This window comes from Theobroma cacao, chromosome 1 (assembly GCF_000208745.1).
Source record: "Theobroma cacao cultivar B97-61/B2 chromosome 1, Criollo_cocoa_genome_V2, whole genome shotgun sequence".
Taxonomy (NCBI): Eukaryota; Viridiplantae; Streptophyta; class Magnoliopsida; order Malvales; family Malvaceae; genus Theobroma; species Theobroma cacao.
The window spans coordinates 31,413,610-31,426,783 of record NC_030850.1 but is presented as its reverse complement, the minus strand read 5'-3'; the positions used below and the strand labels follow the sequence as shown (position 1 = coordinate 31,426,783).

At 35.2% G+C, this 13,174-nt stretch overlaps 3 protein-coding genes and 1 pseudogene across 3 annotated transcripts; 2 read left to right on the top strand and 2 right to left on the bottom strand.

The window, feature by feature from the left end:
• Positions 1,657-3,673, top strand: LOC18613597 (probable pectinesterase/pectinesterase inhibitor 7). Its single transcript, XM_007050920.2, has 2 exons — positions 1,657-2,676; positions 2,795-3,673. The coding sequence occupies exons 1-2, from the start codon at positions 1,680-1,682 to the stop codon at positions 3,484-3,486; spliced, it is 1,689 nt and encodes a 562-aa protein (XP_007050982.2). The 5' UTR covers positions 1,657-1,679; the 3' UTR covers positions 3,487-3,673.
• Positions 5,361-6,342, bottom strand: LOC18613596. The gene has a single exon (XM_007050919.2). The coding sequence runs from the start codon at positions 6,221-6,223 to the stop codon at positions 5,678-5,680; it is 546 nt and encodes a 181-aa protein (XP_007050981.2). The 5' UTR covers positions 6,224-6,342; the 3' UTR covers positions 5,361-5,677.
• On the top strand, positions 6,979-7,965 carry LOC18613595 (annotated as a pseudogene).
• LOC18613594 (RING-H2 finger protein ATL5) lies at positions 11,382-12,402 on the bottom strand. Its single transcript, XM_007050917.2, has one exon. The coding sequence runs from the start codon at positions 12,241-12,243 to the stop codon at positions 11,488-11,490; it is 756 nt and encodes a 251-aa protein (XP_007050979.2). The 5' UTR covers positions 12,244-12,402; the 3' UTR covers positions 11,382-11,487.

Below are 13,174 nucleotides of genomic sequence, written 5' to 3'. Positions count from 1 at the left end.
ATGAATTGGAAGGCTTGCTTGGTTATGGTCTATGGAAGGGTTTGGCAACTTGGCGTCGACTTTCTCATTACAGTTTCCTTTTTCAAATGGGCAACATTTTATTCTGCAGTCTGCAACGCGTATTCTAGTCAAATCTAGAGCATACTTGCAGTATTTTATATATGCTAAGTAATTAACTACTAACAAAGCAAACACCACTGACATCTTTAAGATAAACTATAAATTTACCTTTTATGGAGGCTAGGTTAATCATCAATTCTAGCTCCCAGGATAACGATAGGTACGTGATAAACTAGTGGCGGCTCATGATATTATAAATACATACTTAATTTACGCTTAAACAAAGTGAGATCATAAGTCAATGGATGCTATGTTCTTGCTTGTTTGACTTGGCTGATGACATATACGAATTGGATTTCCTTTTAGTTTTTGCTTTTTCTTGTCATAAACCAATCAGCAATTCACCACACTGGTTTTCATGACTTTGATGGTTAAATCAAAAACATACGTAGGACTACGATCTTTTTGAGCGTGTTGACTAGGGTGTTCTAGCTTTTTATTTTCCAAGAAACCAAACTATCATGGCTGGCAAATCCAATCCCAAATCCACCGACAATTACCTAAACCCATTCTTGGGCAAAGATAGTGAGAACTTTAGGACATCTCGACAAAATGTTTGGGCTAAGGTTGACGTACTTTCTAGACTTTGCAAATTGAGATCACCAAATCACCTAAAACTTAAAGTATTTTAGCTTTAAGACCATTGGGAATTAGAGTCATTAAATGATGAAACGTGGCCAAGGTTGCCGGGCGCTTGTTTTATGGTTCACCGTGTCGAATGATCTTATGTTACATCACTTAAGTTTTTGGAATTTCAATGATCTTATTTCAAGTTAGATTTCTTCATTTGTTAATTAATTTTAAATTAAATGATTTGTACACTCATTTATTTCGACTCTATACGTGAAAAGAAATTTGTAGTCTCATTTATTTCGATTGTTAGTACTTACTCTACACATGAAAAGAGATATTGAGTGATGTTATATATATACCATATTAATTATATTTTAATTTTTAATGATCTTATATTTAAGTTGAATCTTTCTATCTATTATCTTTAAGTTGGATGCTTAATACAATAAAACAAACTCCTCAACATCACTAGCTAGCTACCCAAATTAGGTGATATAAAATCCATCTTCAATTAGTTTTAACTTTGTTATATTTGGTTTTCATCAACACATAGGGTTAGTGGTGAAAGATTAGGCTAAAGCTCATAAACATTTTACACGACCAAGCATGCACCGATGGAAAATTCCAATGGAATTAGGCAAAAGTAGGACATTACCCGCACCAAGAATAAAATTGTATGTTTTGGTAGTAGGTATATTGAAATATCGCGTAACAGTTCGCTTGGCTTCCCCGATCATGGATTAGAATTTAGGACATCATGCTCGAGAAGAACGACGCGTTTTTATTAAAGTCTTAGCAGTTGACTTTAAGTTGTAAATGAATTAATGGTTTACCCTCTAAAATTCCCAGACATAAGAGACAGTATTTTACTCTATGTCATGCTAGAGGTAGAATCTACCTACTTTCTCCCCATTATATAAACATAATCCACTAACACGAATCCTCCAATATCAGCTGATCAGCTCTCCTTTGTTAAAAAAAAAGCTATGGCTTCCAAGCTCTGCTCTCTTCTTGCAATGTCTCTCTTCATTCTTCTCCCTTTGTTCATCTCTCCTTCTCTTGCAGATGCTCCCCCATCTGATCCTGTCTCACCAGGAACCATTTGCAAGTCCACCCCAGACCCTTCCTATTGCAGATCTGTGCTCCCTAATCAAACCACCAATGTCTACAACTATGGTCGATTCTCTGTTCGCAAATCTCTGTCACAGTCTCGAAAATTCCTCAAACTAGTTGATAAGTATCTAACAGAATACCGATCCTCGTTATCAACATCTGCAATTCGTGCTTTAGAGGATTGCCACTTTCTAGCTGGCCTGAACATGGATTTTCTGTTGAGCTCCTTCGAAACTGTCAATGCCACTAGTAAAATTCTGTCCCCCGTGGAAGCTGAGGACATACAAACCTTGCTTAGTGCTATTTTAACTAACCAGCAGACCTGTTTGGACGGTATACAATCTACTGCTTCAGCTTGGAGCATAAGGAACGGCCTCGCGGTTCCTATGACAAATGACACAAAACTCTACAGTGTGTCTCTGGCTCTTTTTACAAAGGGCTGGGTTCCTAAGAGGAAGAAAAAGGCCGCATGGCAGCCTAGTAGCAAGCAGCTAGCATTCAAACATGGGCGTTTGCTTCTGAAAATGTCGAGCCGTACACGATCAATTTATGAGACCGTAAGCAGAAGAAAGCTTCTTCAGACGACTGATGCTGATGAGGTCTTGGTGAGTAACATTGTGACGGTGAGTCAGGACGGAAGCGGAAATTTCACTACCATTAACGATGCTATATCTGCAGCTCCCAACAACACCAAAGGTGTAAATGGTTACTTCTTGATTTACATCACTGCCGGTGTTTACCAAGAGTACATTTCCATCGCTAAGAACAAAAAATACTTGATGATGGTCGGGGATGGTATCAATCAGACAATTATCACCGGAAACCGTAGCGTTGTTGATGGGTGGACAACATTTAACTCCGCAACTTTTGGTGAGTTTTAATTCAAGAACCATTTAAGTAACTACATGTGAACTGCACAAATTTTCACATCTTCCTGTCTGACAAATATGAGCCTAATTAATCTGACAAATTTTGTTTAATATTACAGCTGTGGTGGCTCCAAATTTTGTTGCGGTAAACATAACTTTTCAGAACACAGCCGGTGCAATCAAGCATCAGGCCGTAGCAGTTCGAAATGGGGGTGATTTGTCAGCATTCTATAGCTGCAGTTTCGAAGGATTCCAAGATACTTTGTATACTCATTCCCTAAGGCAGTTTTATAGAGAATGTGACATCTACGGTACTGTTGATTTTATATTTGGAAACGCAGCCGTTGTTTTCCAGAACTGCAACATATATCCTCGACTCCCAATGAGTGGACAATTTAATGCCATCACTGCACAGGGCCGAACCGATCCTAACCAGAACACAGGCACATCGATTCATGACTGCAATATCGTGGCTGCTGATGATCTGGCCTCGAGCAATACCGCCTTTCAAACGTATCTAGGGAGACCTTGGAAAGAGTATTCGAGGACTGTATACATGCAGAATTACATGGGAAGTTTGATAAATCCTGCTGGTTGGAAGGAATGGGATAGAACTTTTGCCCTGAGTACATTATTCTATGCCGAGTATGACAACAGAGGACCTGGATCCAACACTTCCAGTAGGGTCACGTGGTCTGGTTACCATGTGATTAATGCTACCGATGCTGCTAATTTTACTGTGTCTAGCTTTTTGTTGGGAGACGACTGGTTACCAAATTCGGGAGTGCCTTACACTGCAAGCTTATTATGAGCAACTAATCAACAGATGAAGTTACGTTCTTTCATTTTTTTTGTTTGGTCATTGTTTTTCTGATGTAATAAGCGCGTAAATACCGGACCTATCCAAGTTTACAGCTTGGTATTTATCGATATTGAATGTTAATTGATATTGATACTTCCAATTGTTAATTGAAAAAAGCCGTAAGGCTATTCACCTACTCATTCATGCTATATCTAACGTCTTCCCACGTTGATTGAACAGGACAAAAACGCTGGAGTCTTTGTGCTGGCCACTAAACTGCGAGCTAATTGGATAGTTACCTATAACTGACTGGGGGAAATTATTAATATTTAAAAGACAAAAACCTCCATATGAGAAGTATTTTTTTTTCTCACGTACATGTTTATAATTTCATCGAATATGCCAATTGATGGCAATTTTTGTACTTAATTTGACATGAATTTTTTTAAACAATTAACTTTGATCACGTGGTGTGAACATGCCACGTGCAAGATGTATTGTAACATAACAAATGAGAGAGCATGGACTTATTATATAATTAAGGTTGACTGACTTGGAAAGTCGAATTAGATAATCAATAATTTTTAACAATTAAATGATTAAAATATTAATTTTTATAAGTATTAGTGATCAAAATGTGATTTTTTTAAAATTGAATGAGTAAAACAAAAATTTTCAAAAAAATAAATTAAGCGATTACCCAAATATCTTCATATTGGAAAATGACAAGTTTCCTTGATAAATCCACCAGGCACCAAAAAGGAAGTTCCTTGGAGGAACTCCAACAAACATTAAAATTGTCCAGGTCATTAGATAGAGTTGCCCCTGCAGACCTGTGTTAGTTATCCATTCCAATCATCTATAATTGCTTTTTTTTTTTTTCCTTTTGTTTGTTTTTGAACAAATAATTGGTATTACAACTTACTTTGGAAGGAACAAGTTCAAGGATTTATTAGAAAACGTAATATGCATTTTAAGGTCACTGCGAAAAGAAGAAATTTCATTTTAAATGGACGCGACAACGTGTTTGTTCCCCATCTCTCTTTAGGAATTAAAAATAAATTTTCGATCCCCATATTGGTCGATGTACTCCATAAGCTTTATAGGACTATTCCATCTTCGATATATATAGGTTCGCCACCAAATGGCTAACCAAATGTTAGAAAAGTACTCTGTAACCTAATATTTATTATTATCAAGAAAATTGTTTTGGATCTGTCTTGGCCAATAGCAAGCTAGCCTCCTGCATGCAGTGGTTTCTCCGTTCTTAGTAAAGATTCTTATCATCTTAATTTGCCTCTGAGGCAACAAACTTAGGCTTTGCTGGATAGGGTTGAAAAGTGGGAGGATGGAAGGGGATGGGGGAAAATTTGAAAGAAAATGATTTTTATCAGTGTTTGGTTAGAGAGAAAAGTAAGAGGAAACAAGTTAAGAGAGCTTATCATTTTTCATCCTTATTCATAAAACCAAATTATTGCAAATTGAAAATATTAAAGAATTGAGAGAGAACTGTACTGAATCAAGTGTAACATATTAACAAGCTTGTCGATAATTTTTTAAATTGTATCTTTTTACCTTAACTTACAAAAAAAATATAATTTTCATTTTTTTTCCTTTCTTTTTTCAATTAGACCAAGCAATGGACAAAATTATTTTTTCGTCCAATGATCTTCCATCTTTCCTACCAAGCATTCCAATGATAAGAAAAAATTGTATATTTTCTATCTTTTCGCTTTTTTCCTCATTTTTTATCCATTCTACCATGCCTCTGAAGAAGAAATATAAATTTAAGCTCAAATTAATTAGAAAACTTAACGCAATTATACATTAACTATTTTGTTCTGTACTTGGATGATGCCAATATATGCCACAGAATGTTTAAATACACAGCAAAACTTACCGTTAGTAGTTTTCACCTAAATAATTACAATAATATTGGTACAGAGTCCAAGAGCAAGCAACGATGTCCAATTGTCTTCTGCCCCAAGAACCGGTATTTTCATTGCTTAATTATATCCTTGCAATAGCATTAACGTCTCATTTCCACAATTACATGAAACTTGCGAGCAAGGCAGCATCTTAATCGATGCACCAGATTTTTAGCACGGTTAATTTGATTGCAGAAATTATTATGAGCTAATAAAAGTAGTACAAACTAATTAAGAGTAATTAATAGCAGCAAATGAAGCTTGGGGTTACATCACTTTGTAGCCAAAAGATTGACGATGTCCAAGGCATTGCTACAAAGCTTGATAAAAATGTTGTTCCTGCTAAACAGCTCCAATTCGTTACCGGGGCTTTGCTTGAGCCCAGACTCACAAGTGATTGCATCGGTAACGGCAGCTTCCAACCAGACTTTCGCATCTTTGTAAGCCTTTGATACCAGGGCTGCCAGGGAGTCATCAAGCTGCTGTGTCGCGGATAAGTAATTTTCCGAGCAATCCTGGAAGTTCTGCTCGACGGTAGGTTCCAAATTTGAACCATCGAGTATCTTCTTGATGTAGACGGATGTGTCTGAGCCATTGTTGGAAGCGACCTTGAGTGCTATCAAGGCAAGGGCAGCTAGGTCAGCGTCTTGGCTGGCATGTTCAGCCTCAAGGCTTGAGATACAGAGATCCTTGTATCTCGCCCTTTGACAGGCTTCAGCAATTAAGTTGTTTTTACCAGCAGCATTTAGTGAGGGCAATAAAGAGAGGCAAAGGGAGAAAGAAAAAAGCAAGGCAACACTAATGATGATAGGCTTCATAGTTTTCTCCTCTAGTTTCTGGCTTTCTGCCCCGGAATTTGGAATTTTTGGAAGGAATAGTGATCTTAGATTGCGTTTTAAACGATGAAGAGAAAAAATGTGGGATGGTAACTTCTTGTTCAAAATAACGTTTAGTACCTACCTTCGTACAACAGTGTGTCTAAAAATGGCGGGATATTAAACAGATTCAGGAAAGAGCATCGACCGCTAACCCAAGACAGATGCGCTTAGCCACTCGTAAATGAAGTTGTTTGTGAGGTTGAATAAACGCGTACTACAAGGTAAATTCAATGGCTTCACATCCATGAAGGTTTAATTTGAGACTATTAACAAATTGAAAATACTGGTTTTATATGCCCTATTTTAGACACGATTTTTTCCTTTTTTGGAAAGGCAAGAATAAGATTTCATTACTGTAAATTCCTTTACAAAAACTACCGGCCCTGGGGTAGTGAGCAAGTAACTCGTAACAGGGGACAAGTAACCCCTATTAAAACTGTTACCTGTGAAAGAAAAAAGAACCACGAGCAATTTATCCCTGGTTGCTAATGGGATCAGCTTCCTATAACAATACAAAGACTCCCATTCAAAACAAAAAGGACAAGGAGTCAAATTAGACTTAATCGCACTGCAACCCAGTCACTATTTTCTACACAAAACCAAAAATCAATATAGACTAGTAACTTAGGGGATTGCCTCATTGCCTTAAAAAGTCAGCAGTGCTACGCTTTTTTGGATGGATTGACCCAGTGATATTTGAAAAGCTCGAAATCTGGTCTAAATCTGATGCTAAAATGGCATACTACTATAGAAATGAAATGGGATATGGAGATCGAGGAAATCGAGGCAGTTCAGGAGAAAATCTGAGACTTACACAACAAGCTCAGCGACGCCATTCACTCGATTTCTCGAGCTCACTTCCTTAACTCCATGAAAGCCCTCGGAAAATCCCACAACAACGACGTCGTAGGCGACGATGACCGGAACGACTTCGTGTCCGTGAAGGACTTTCGAATCGACGATGGTGACTCCGCCATTCAAAAGGTCAACAGTCTGAATGCTAGCAGAACCGCTCTCGAGAATCTCGAAGACCAGCTCGAAATTTTCCACACGGTACACACACAGCAGCGGGCTGAGAGAGAAGCTGCCATTGCACGATTAGAACAAAGCGGGATAATTCTTGCATTGAGATTGGCTGAGCACCATCGTAAGAGTACAAAGTAATTGATGAAGCTCTAGCTTTTGTGTGAGATGTACATGATGTTAGCCGTTTTGTTTCACCTGAAAACCTTTACAGTTCAGCAGTTAGTCCATCTGGCCGGGGGAGAATCTTATGTCACATGGAGGGAAGCGCTCTAATATGCTAACCAAAGTTGTTGTTTCTGGTTTCAACTTTGCAAAGCAATCCCTGAAATTTGATTATATTGGTGGGATACGAAGCAATACAGCTTTATTCGCGGTTTAACATGATAGCAATGCTGCATCTGCATCAGATTGTTTATACAGAGCATCCGGAGAAACAAAAAGATAACATCAACAGGCACAGAAATGTGAGAAAGAATTCTCAACTAGAAGGGCCTTCATCCTATGGTCGTTTGAACCACTTGGATGTGTTTTCGGCCCAGGGCATGTTAGCAAAGAATTGGTCCTTTTATTTATATACTGTCCTAGTTGGAGCTGTTGTCAAAATGCTGATTGACCTCGTTGATATTGTTGTTGAGGCATATCCTTGTAAGAAATGATAGTGAAGCAGGTAGTCAGTTTACGGAGTATTATCTTTTCCTTACCTCCACAATTTTGTGTATATCCCCATTACTAATTGATGCTTTGTATGTGTATGCATGCCTGATCTTACTCTCTCAAAAAATGGCATACTACTATATATTAAAAAAAGGAAAAAACTTTGTTGAAACACTTACGGTAGCGCATACATATTGGGCTTTCCTCGCGTGTTGTTAGGCTAAACTCTAGGCTAGCATTTCAATGCCCTAAAACCAACTCAACTCCATACCGGCCCACCCCATCCGGAAAAGAAAAAACTCCGTCAATATCAATAAGAGGCAAATAGCTTTTATGATTTCAATTATAAGGTAAAATTCAAAAACCACCTTCCAATCATTTTAAAAGAACACTTTGATTTTTTTTTATTTTAAAATAATTTTTTTGTCCACTATTAATAGTATTAATCACTGTTAAAAATTCAATCTAATATTGCATAGATATTTTAAACACAAATACCTTTTTTTATAAAAAAATATGTCATATCTTTCCTCTTTCAAAAACCTTAATAAAAAAAATAAAGGAATTTTGATATGCTTCCTTCAAATTTTCATTTTTTTCATTTCGATCCACCTGAAGAATTTTATAACAATCAACACTTATTTTTGAATTCCTTTTTTCTTCTTGTAACTGAAGAATTTTCTCTTCTCATTTTGCATTTTGTTAATTTTTTCTTTTTCTCACAACTTTAGTTTTTTTTTTAAATCATTGTATTCTTATAGGACGAAGTTACATAGTGTTGTTACAAGTTTTGCACAACAACCTACAACCCACCTTACTATTTGTGTCAATACAAAAAACCAATACCATCACAATTAAATGATTGTCAAACTTAAATCTAACAACAATATACATAATATCACTCATCAATAAGACCACCTATTATCTAAACTTTTAAATTTTCTGCAATATCAACAAGGCCTCTTTCCATCAATATAAAAAATTCTATCAAATTTCAAAAATTACAAAAATTGAATCTCACGCACAAAAAAAACTTACAATAAGATCATATAAATCTATCATCCACCCATAGACAAATCAAACCCGCTACCCAAATACTAGTGAAAGAGACAAAACCCACTAGTGTTTGGATTTAACAAATCACAACTTTAGTTTTTTTAACTAAAGGAATTTTGATTTGGAAGGAAAAAATAAATATTTTTTGCTATTTGAGAAGGAGAAGATTCATTAACATCAATCCCATGGAAGCCACATCAAGGTCTTTCATTTCTTTTCTTCTCTTATTTTTTTTAGTTTTTTTTTTTATGTTCAAAATCCTATTTTTAATAATTAATTATTTTTTTCTTTTCAAGATTTTTGGAAGAAGATGAGTAGATTTTTGTTTTCAAAAATAATATGCTTAAATTGAAAAAAAAGTATAAAAAAGTTATTTGTGTCTTAAAATATTTATGTGATATTGAGTTTTAATTTTTTTTAAAGTGTTAACTAACAATGTTAATAGTTAAAGGATCAAAAATGTTATTTTAAAATAAACTTTTAAAATGTCTTTTTAAAGTGATTAAAGAGAAAATTTGGATTTTACCCTTCAATTCTTCTTTTTAAAAAATTTTAATCTCTTTTAGAAAAAAACAATATTATTAAATCAATATGTAACTTAACTAATGAAGCAGAGGAATTTCTTTCGATAATGGAGTCTGGGTGACTTAGGATCATAACTCATAACAAGACGTATAAATTGTAAAAAAGGATAAAAAGATACGAAATGTGTAAATTATGCTAGTATAACTTGATTTCTTTTTCTATAAATATAAATTATAATTTCTTTTAATGACTTGTGATCACTTTTAGATTTGTTGTTTTCATATTAATTGATATTTATATTAATATTTAAAAATTAAATGTCAAGTTTAGTGTCATAAGTCCAATGAAACCAATAAAAATTATTAAAAAAAATTAATGAACGAAGGATTTTAATGACTATCCCTGTATACACTACCAAATATAATTAATGTCTTCTTATTTCTTGATCTCAGATATTGAACTTACCTTTCTAGCCTTAACGCAAAAGACATAACAATACAAGTCACAGTAATAATATTAGTCTAAAATGATTTAAATGTCAAAACAACCTAAATCCTAGTACGACTTCAACACAAAAGTTTGCCTCTTTTACATTTTCTCTCTCTCTTAGATATTTATGTTTTATCTTTCAATTTTCGATGTGCGTGTCTGCAAAGTAAACTTTAAAAAAATAGGGGTGTCTATGCCCATTTGCTAGATATAGAAAAGCCTTTTTAATAATTTCTCAGTTCTCTTTATTATATAATAAATACATAAAAAATATTTTAATCTGTGAGTGAACACGGCTCAAACTTATTGTTCATGAGTTACTCAATCTTCTCTGACGAATGCTCAAAGTCAATCCTTTCGTTCGATAAAAGTTAAGTCGAGTTCACTTTTGTAATATTCAATTTCGAGTGATTCATAAATTTTTTAAAATTTTAATAACATAGATATACATATTTAAGTAAAACATAATATTTATTTTATCTATTTTAAATTTTTATTTCAAACTTGAGTTTGAATTGATTTTCAAAATTTACTATATAAATCAATAATAATTAACCTAGATCAAGTTAAACTCGAATAACTCGATTATTTTTCGAATTGAACTCAATAAAAATAAAAAAAAATTCAATCTCGAATTTATTGATGGGGACGAACTCAAACTTGACTCTGTATCAGCTCACCTCAGACTCGTTTGCACATGTAATAATATGGGAGTATAAAATATCTAGAAAAGTGAATTTAAATGGCTAAATCCATCCACAAAAATAAAAAGGTTACTCTAGGATTTAAGATGGGCCTGAATTTCTTTGTGCGTTGACATTTTTAAAAATGCTAATCTATTAATAATAATAAAAAATTGATTTTTTTTAAAAAATTCATATACCCTATAAGAAGAGAAATTAAGTAAACATGTATAGTATTCCTTTATGATTAATCAATATTCGGTCACTTTGCAGCTAAAAGGTGTTTCGTTACGCATCTCATAGTGAAACTTGGGTTGACAATTGGAATTAGTTAGCGTGTTAATTCGTCTAAAGTTTCGTACAACAAATAAAAATGTTGCTATAAGTCAAAATCTTACATTTCGTTATAATTATCTTTAAATAAAACTTTAATCTTTAAACTTTATGTTTTACTTTTTAATTATATTTCAAAATTACTGGTACTATTTACCGTTACATCTGAAAAATCACCCTATAGATTTGTTACTTTTCAGCCAAAGTAATCGCTTCATTTTCAGCCCAGATTGAACTGCGGTTGCACATCGAGCAAAAGTGTACAGGTTCACAGCTAGAGCTGCTCAAACTGTGTAATGATTGCCACGTTTACAAAATCAAAACGCCAGATGTCCTCAAGAACTGCGTCTTTTCTAACGGCAAGTCTTGTTTCTTTCCTCTCTTACCAGAGATACCGGAATATGCATTTTTTGTGTACATTTTTTTTTTTAGATTTTACTACTCCTGTCCTACCCAAATCCTCTTCAGACTCAGAATCCGATCACCCGAACCCGAACCCGCATCCGCAACACTCGTTAATCTGTCTTCTCCAGTGGCGACCTCTACAAGAATTCCCAGCCCTAGTAGCTCCGATGTTTTCATGGGGCAACTCTCCGGCTTCAATGACGACGGCGAAGACGAAGAAGACGAAGCAGCCGCTGAAGAGCTATTCATTTCAATATCTTCTCTTGGAGGCTCTGAACTGGCTGCTTCAGCTACCGGAAAAACGGTCTGGTCTAATGTTTTAGGTGGATTGACCAGAGTATCAGCTTGGACCGGAGCTCTGCAGAGTGGACAGTTAGAGTGACTATAAAACCACATGTCGATGCAATCAACGTGGAAGGTGTGATTACACTTAGGCAAAACGCGGGCTTCCTCGTCGTTCTCGAACTCGGCCAAGCAAACGGCGCATTCAAGTGGAGGGAAATGATTGGCTTTGGCGGAGTAAATAAAAGTAGGGATCGTTTTAATGACAGAAGGATCCAAACCTTTGGGAGCAACGGTGGTCGGAGTAGCAGTGGAAATGGAGAGCAAGTGCTGAGCACGACGGCGGATGTAACGGAGACGGCGGTTGCGGAACAAGATACGAGTGTAGTTGTGGAAGCAGAGTATGATAAGTAATGCTACAAAGAGAACGATGCCTGTGCAGAGCATTACTTTGCCATTAACAGCATAATTAATGTGTTTCCTGGGTAAGTCTGTGTAGTCATCCATGAAAGATAGAGAAAGAAATTAAGGGTATGGGAGAAATGAGAAAGAGAGAGTGGTTGGCAAGGGATTTATCGGTGAGAAGCGAGAGAAGAAGGAAAGGGAAAGGAAGAGGAAGGTTCCTATTTGACGAGTTTGATGGGTTTGGATTTCTTTGTCTTTGATTTTCGGCTTTGACGAGTAAAAATGGTAAACCTGGCGGGCTTTTATTATTCCATCAGCTGCCAGTTATCCTGAATGTATATCCTGTTAAGCCCGGGCAGGTGAATTTACTTGCAGCCCGTACACTTTTTTTGGAAAAAGGTAAACTCTTTTTTATTTACATTAATAGGAATATTAAAAAAAATTACTATTAAAAAAATTATAAAAAATAACCTTATTATCTATTTCAAGAATACTAAGAAAATTATTGTTAGAGGAAATTGTAAGAAACCAACTTTACTGTCTATTTTAGAAATAGTAATTATTTTTAACCAATTTTAGTCATAATATGAAAAAATACCCTTAAACTATTTCAAACAAATTTAATGTTATCAAATTTCTCTCCTGCCATTCATTTGCTTTGCTCCTTATTCTGTTGTGCTATCTATTTTTCTCTCTTCGTTATCCAACTTTTTTTAATTTTACCATGATCATTATCTTTCTGTCTATCTCTCGTCATCTCGTCGTCGATCCACATATAAGAGTATGACATGAAAGGTAACAATATAATTTTTAGTTTATTGGCTTACATTCATAAAACCCTCACTTTATCTATCTATCGTCATCTCATCATCAATCTACATACCAAAAAGTATGGCATGTTAAGTAACAATGGGTTCTTGGGTGTTAAGTTTTTTCAGTGATTCAAGTCTGGTAGAACATGCTTTAACATGTAACAAAGTTATTCATGTCTTGACATATAACATTAGTAGGAAGAAGGAAGCTTTAGCATGTA

Coding starts and splice junctions, on each gene's coding strand:
- LOC18613597 (XM_007050920.2), top strand. CDS start 1,680: ATGGCTTCCAAGCTCTGCTCTCTTCTTGCAATGTCTCTCTTCATTCTT. Junction 2,677..2,794: donor ATTTAACTCCGCAACTTTTG/GTGAGTTTTAAT, acceptor TTAATATTACAG/CTGTGGTGGCTCCAAATTTT.
- LOC18613596 (XM_007050919.2), bottom strand. CDS start 6,223: ATGAAGCCTATCATCATTAGTGTTGCCTTGCTTTTTTCTTTCTCCCTT.
- LOC18613594 (XM_007050917.2), bottom strand. CDS start 12,243: ATGGATGACTACACAGACTTACCCAGGAAACACATTAATTATGCTGTT.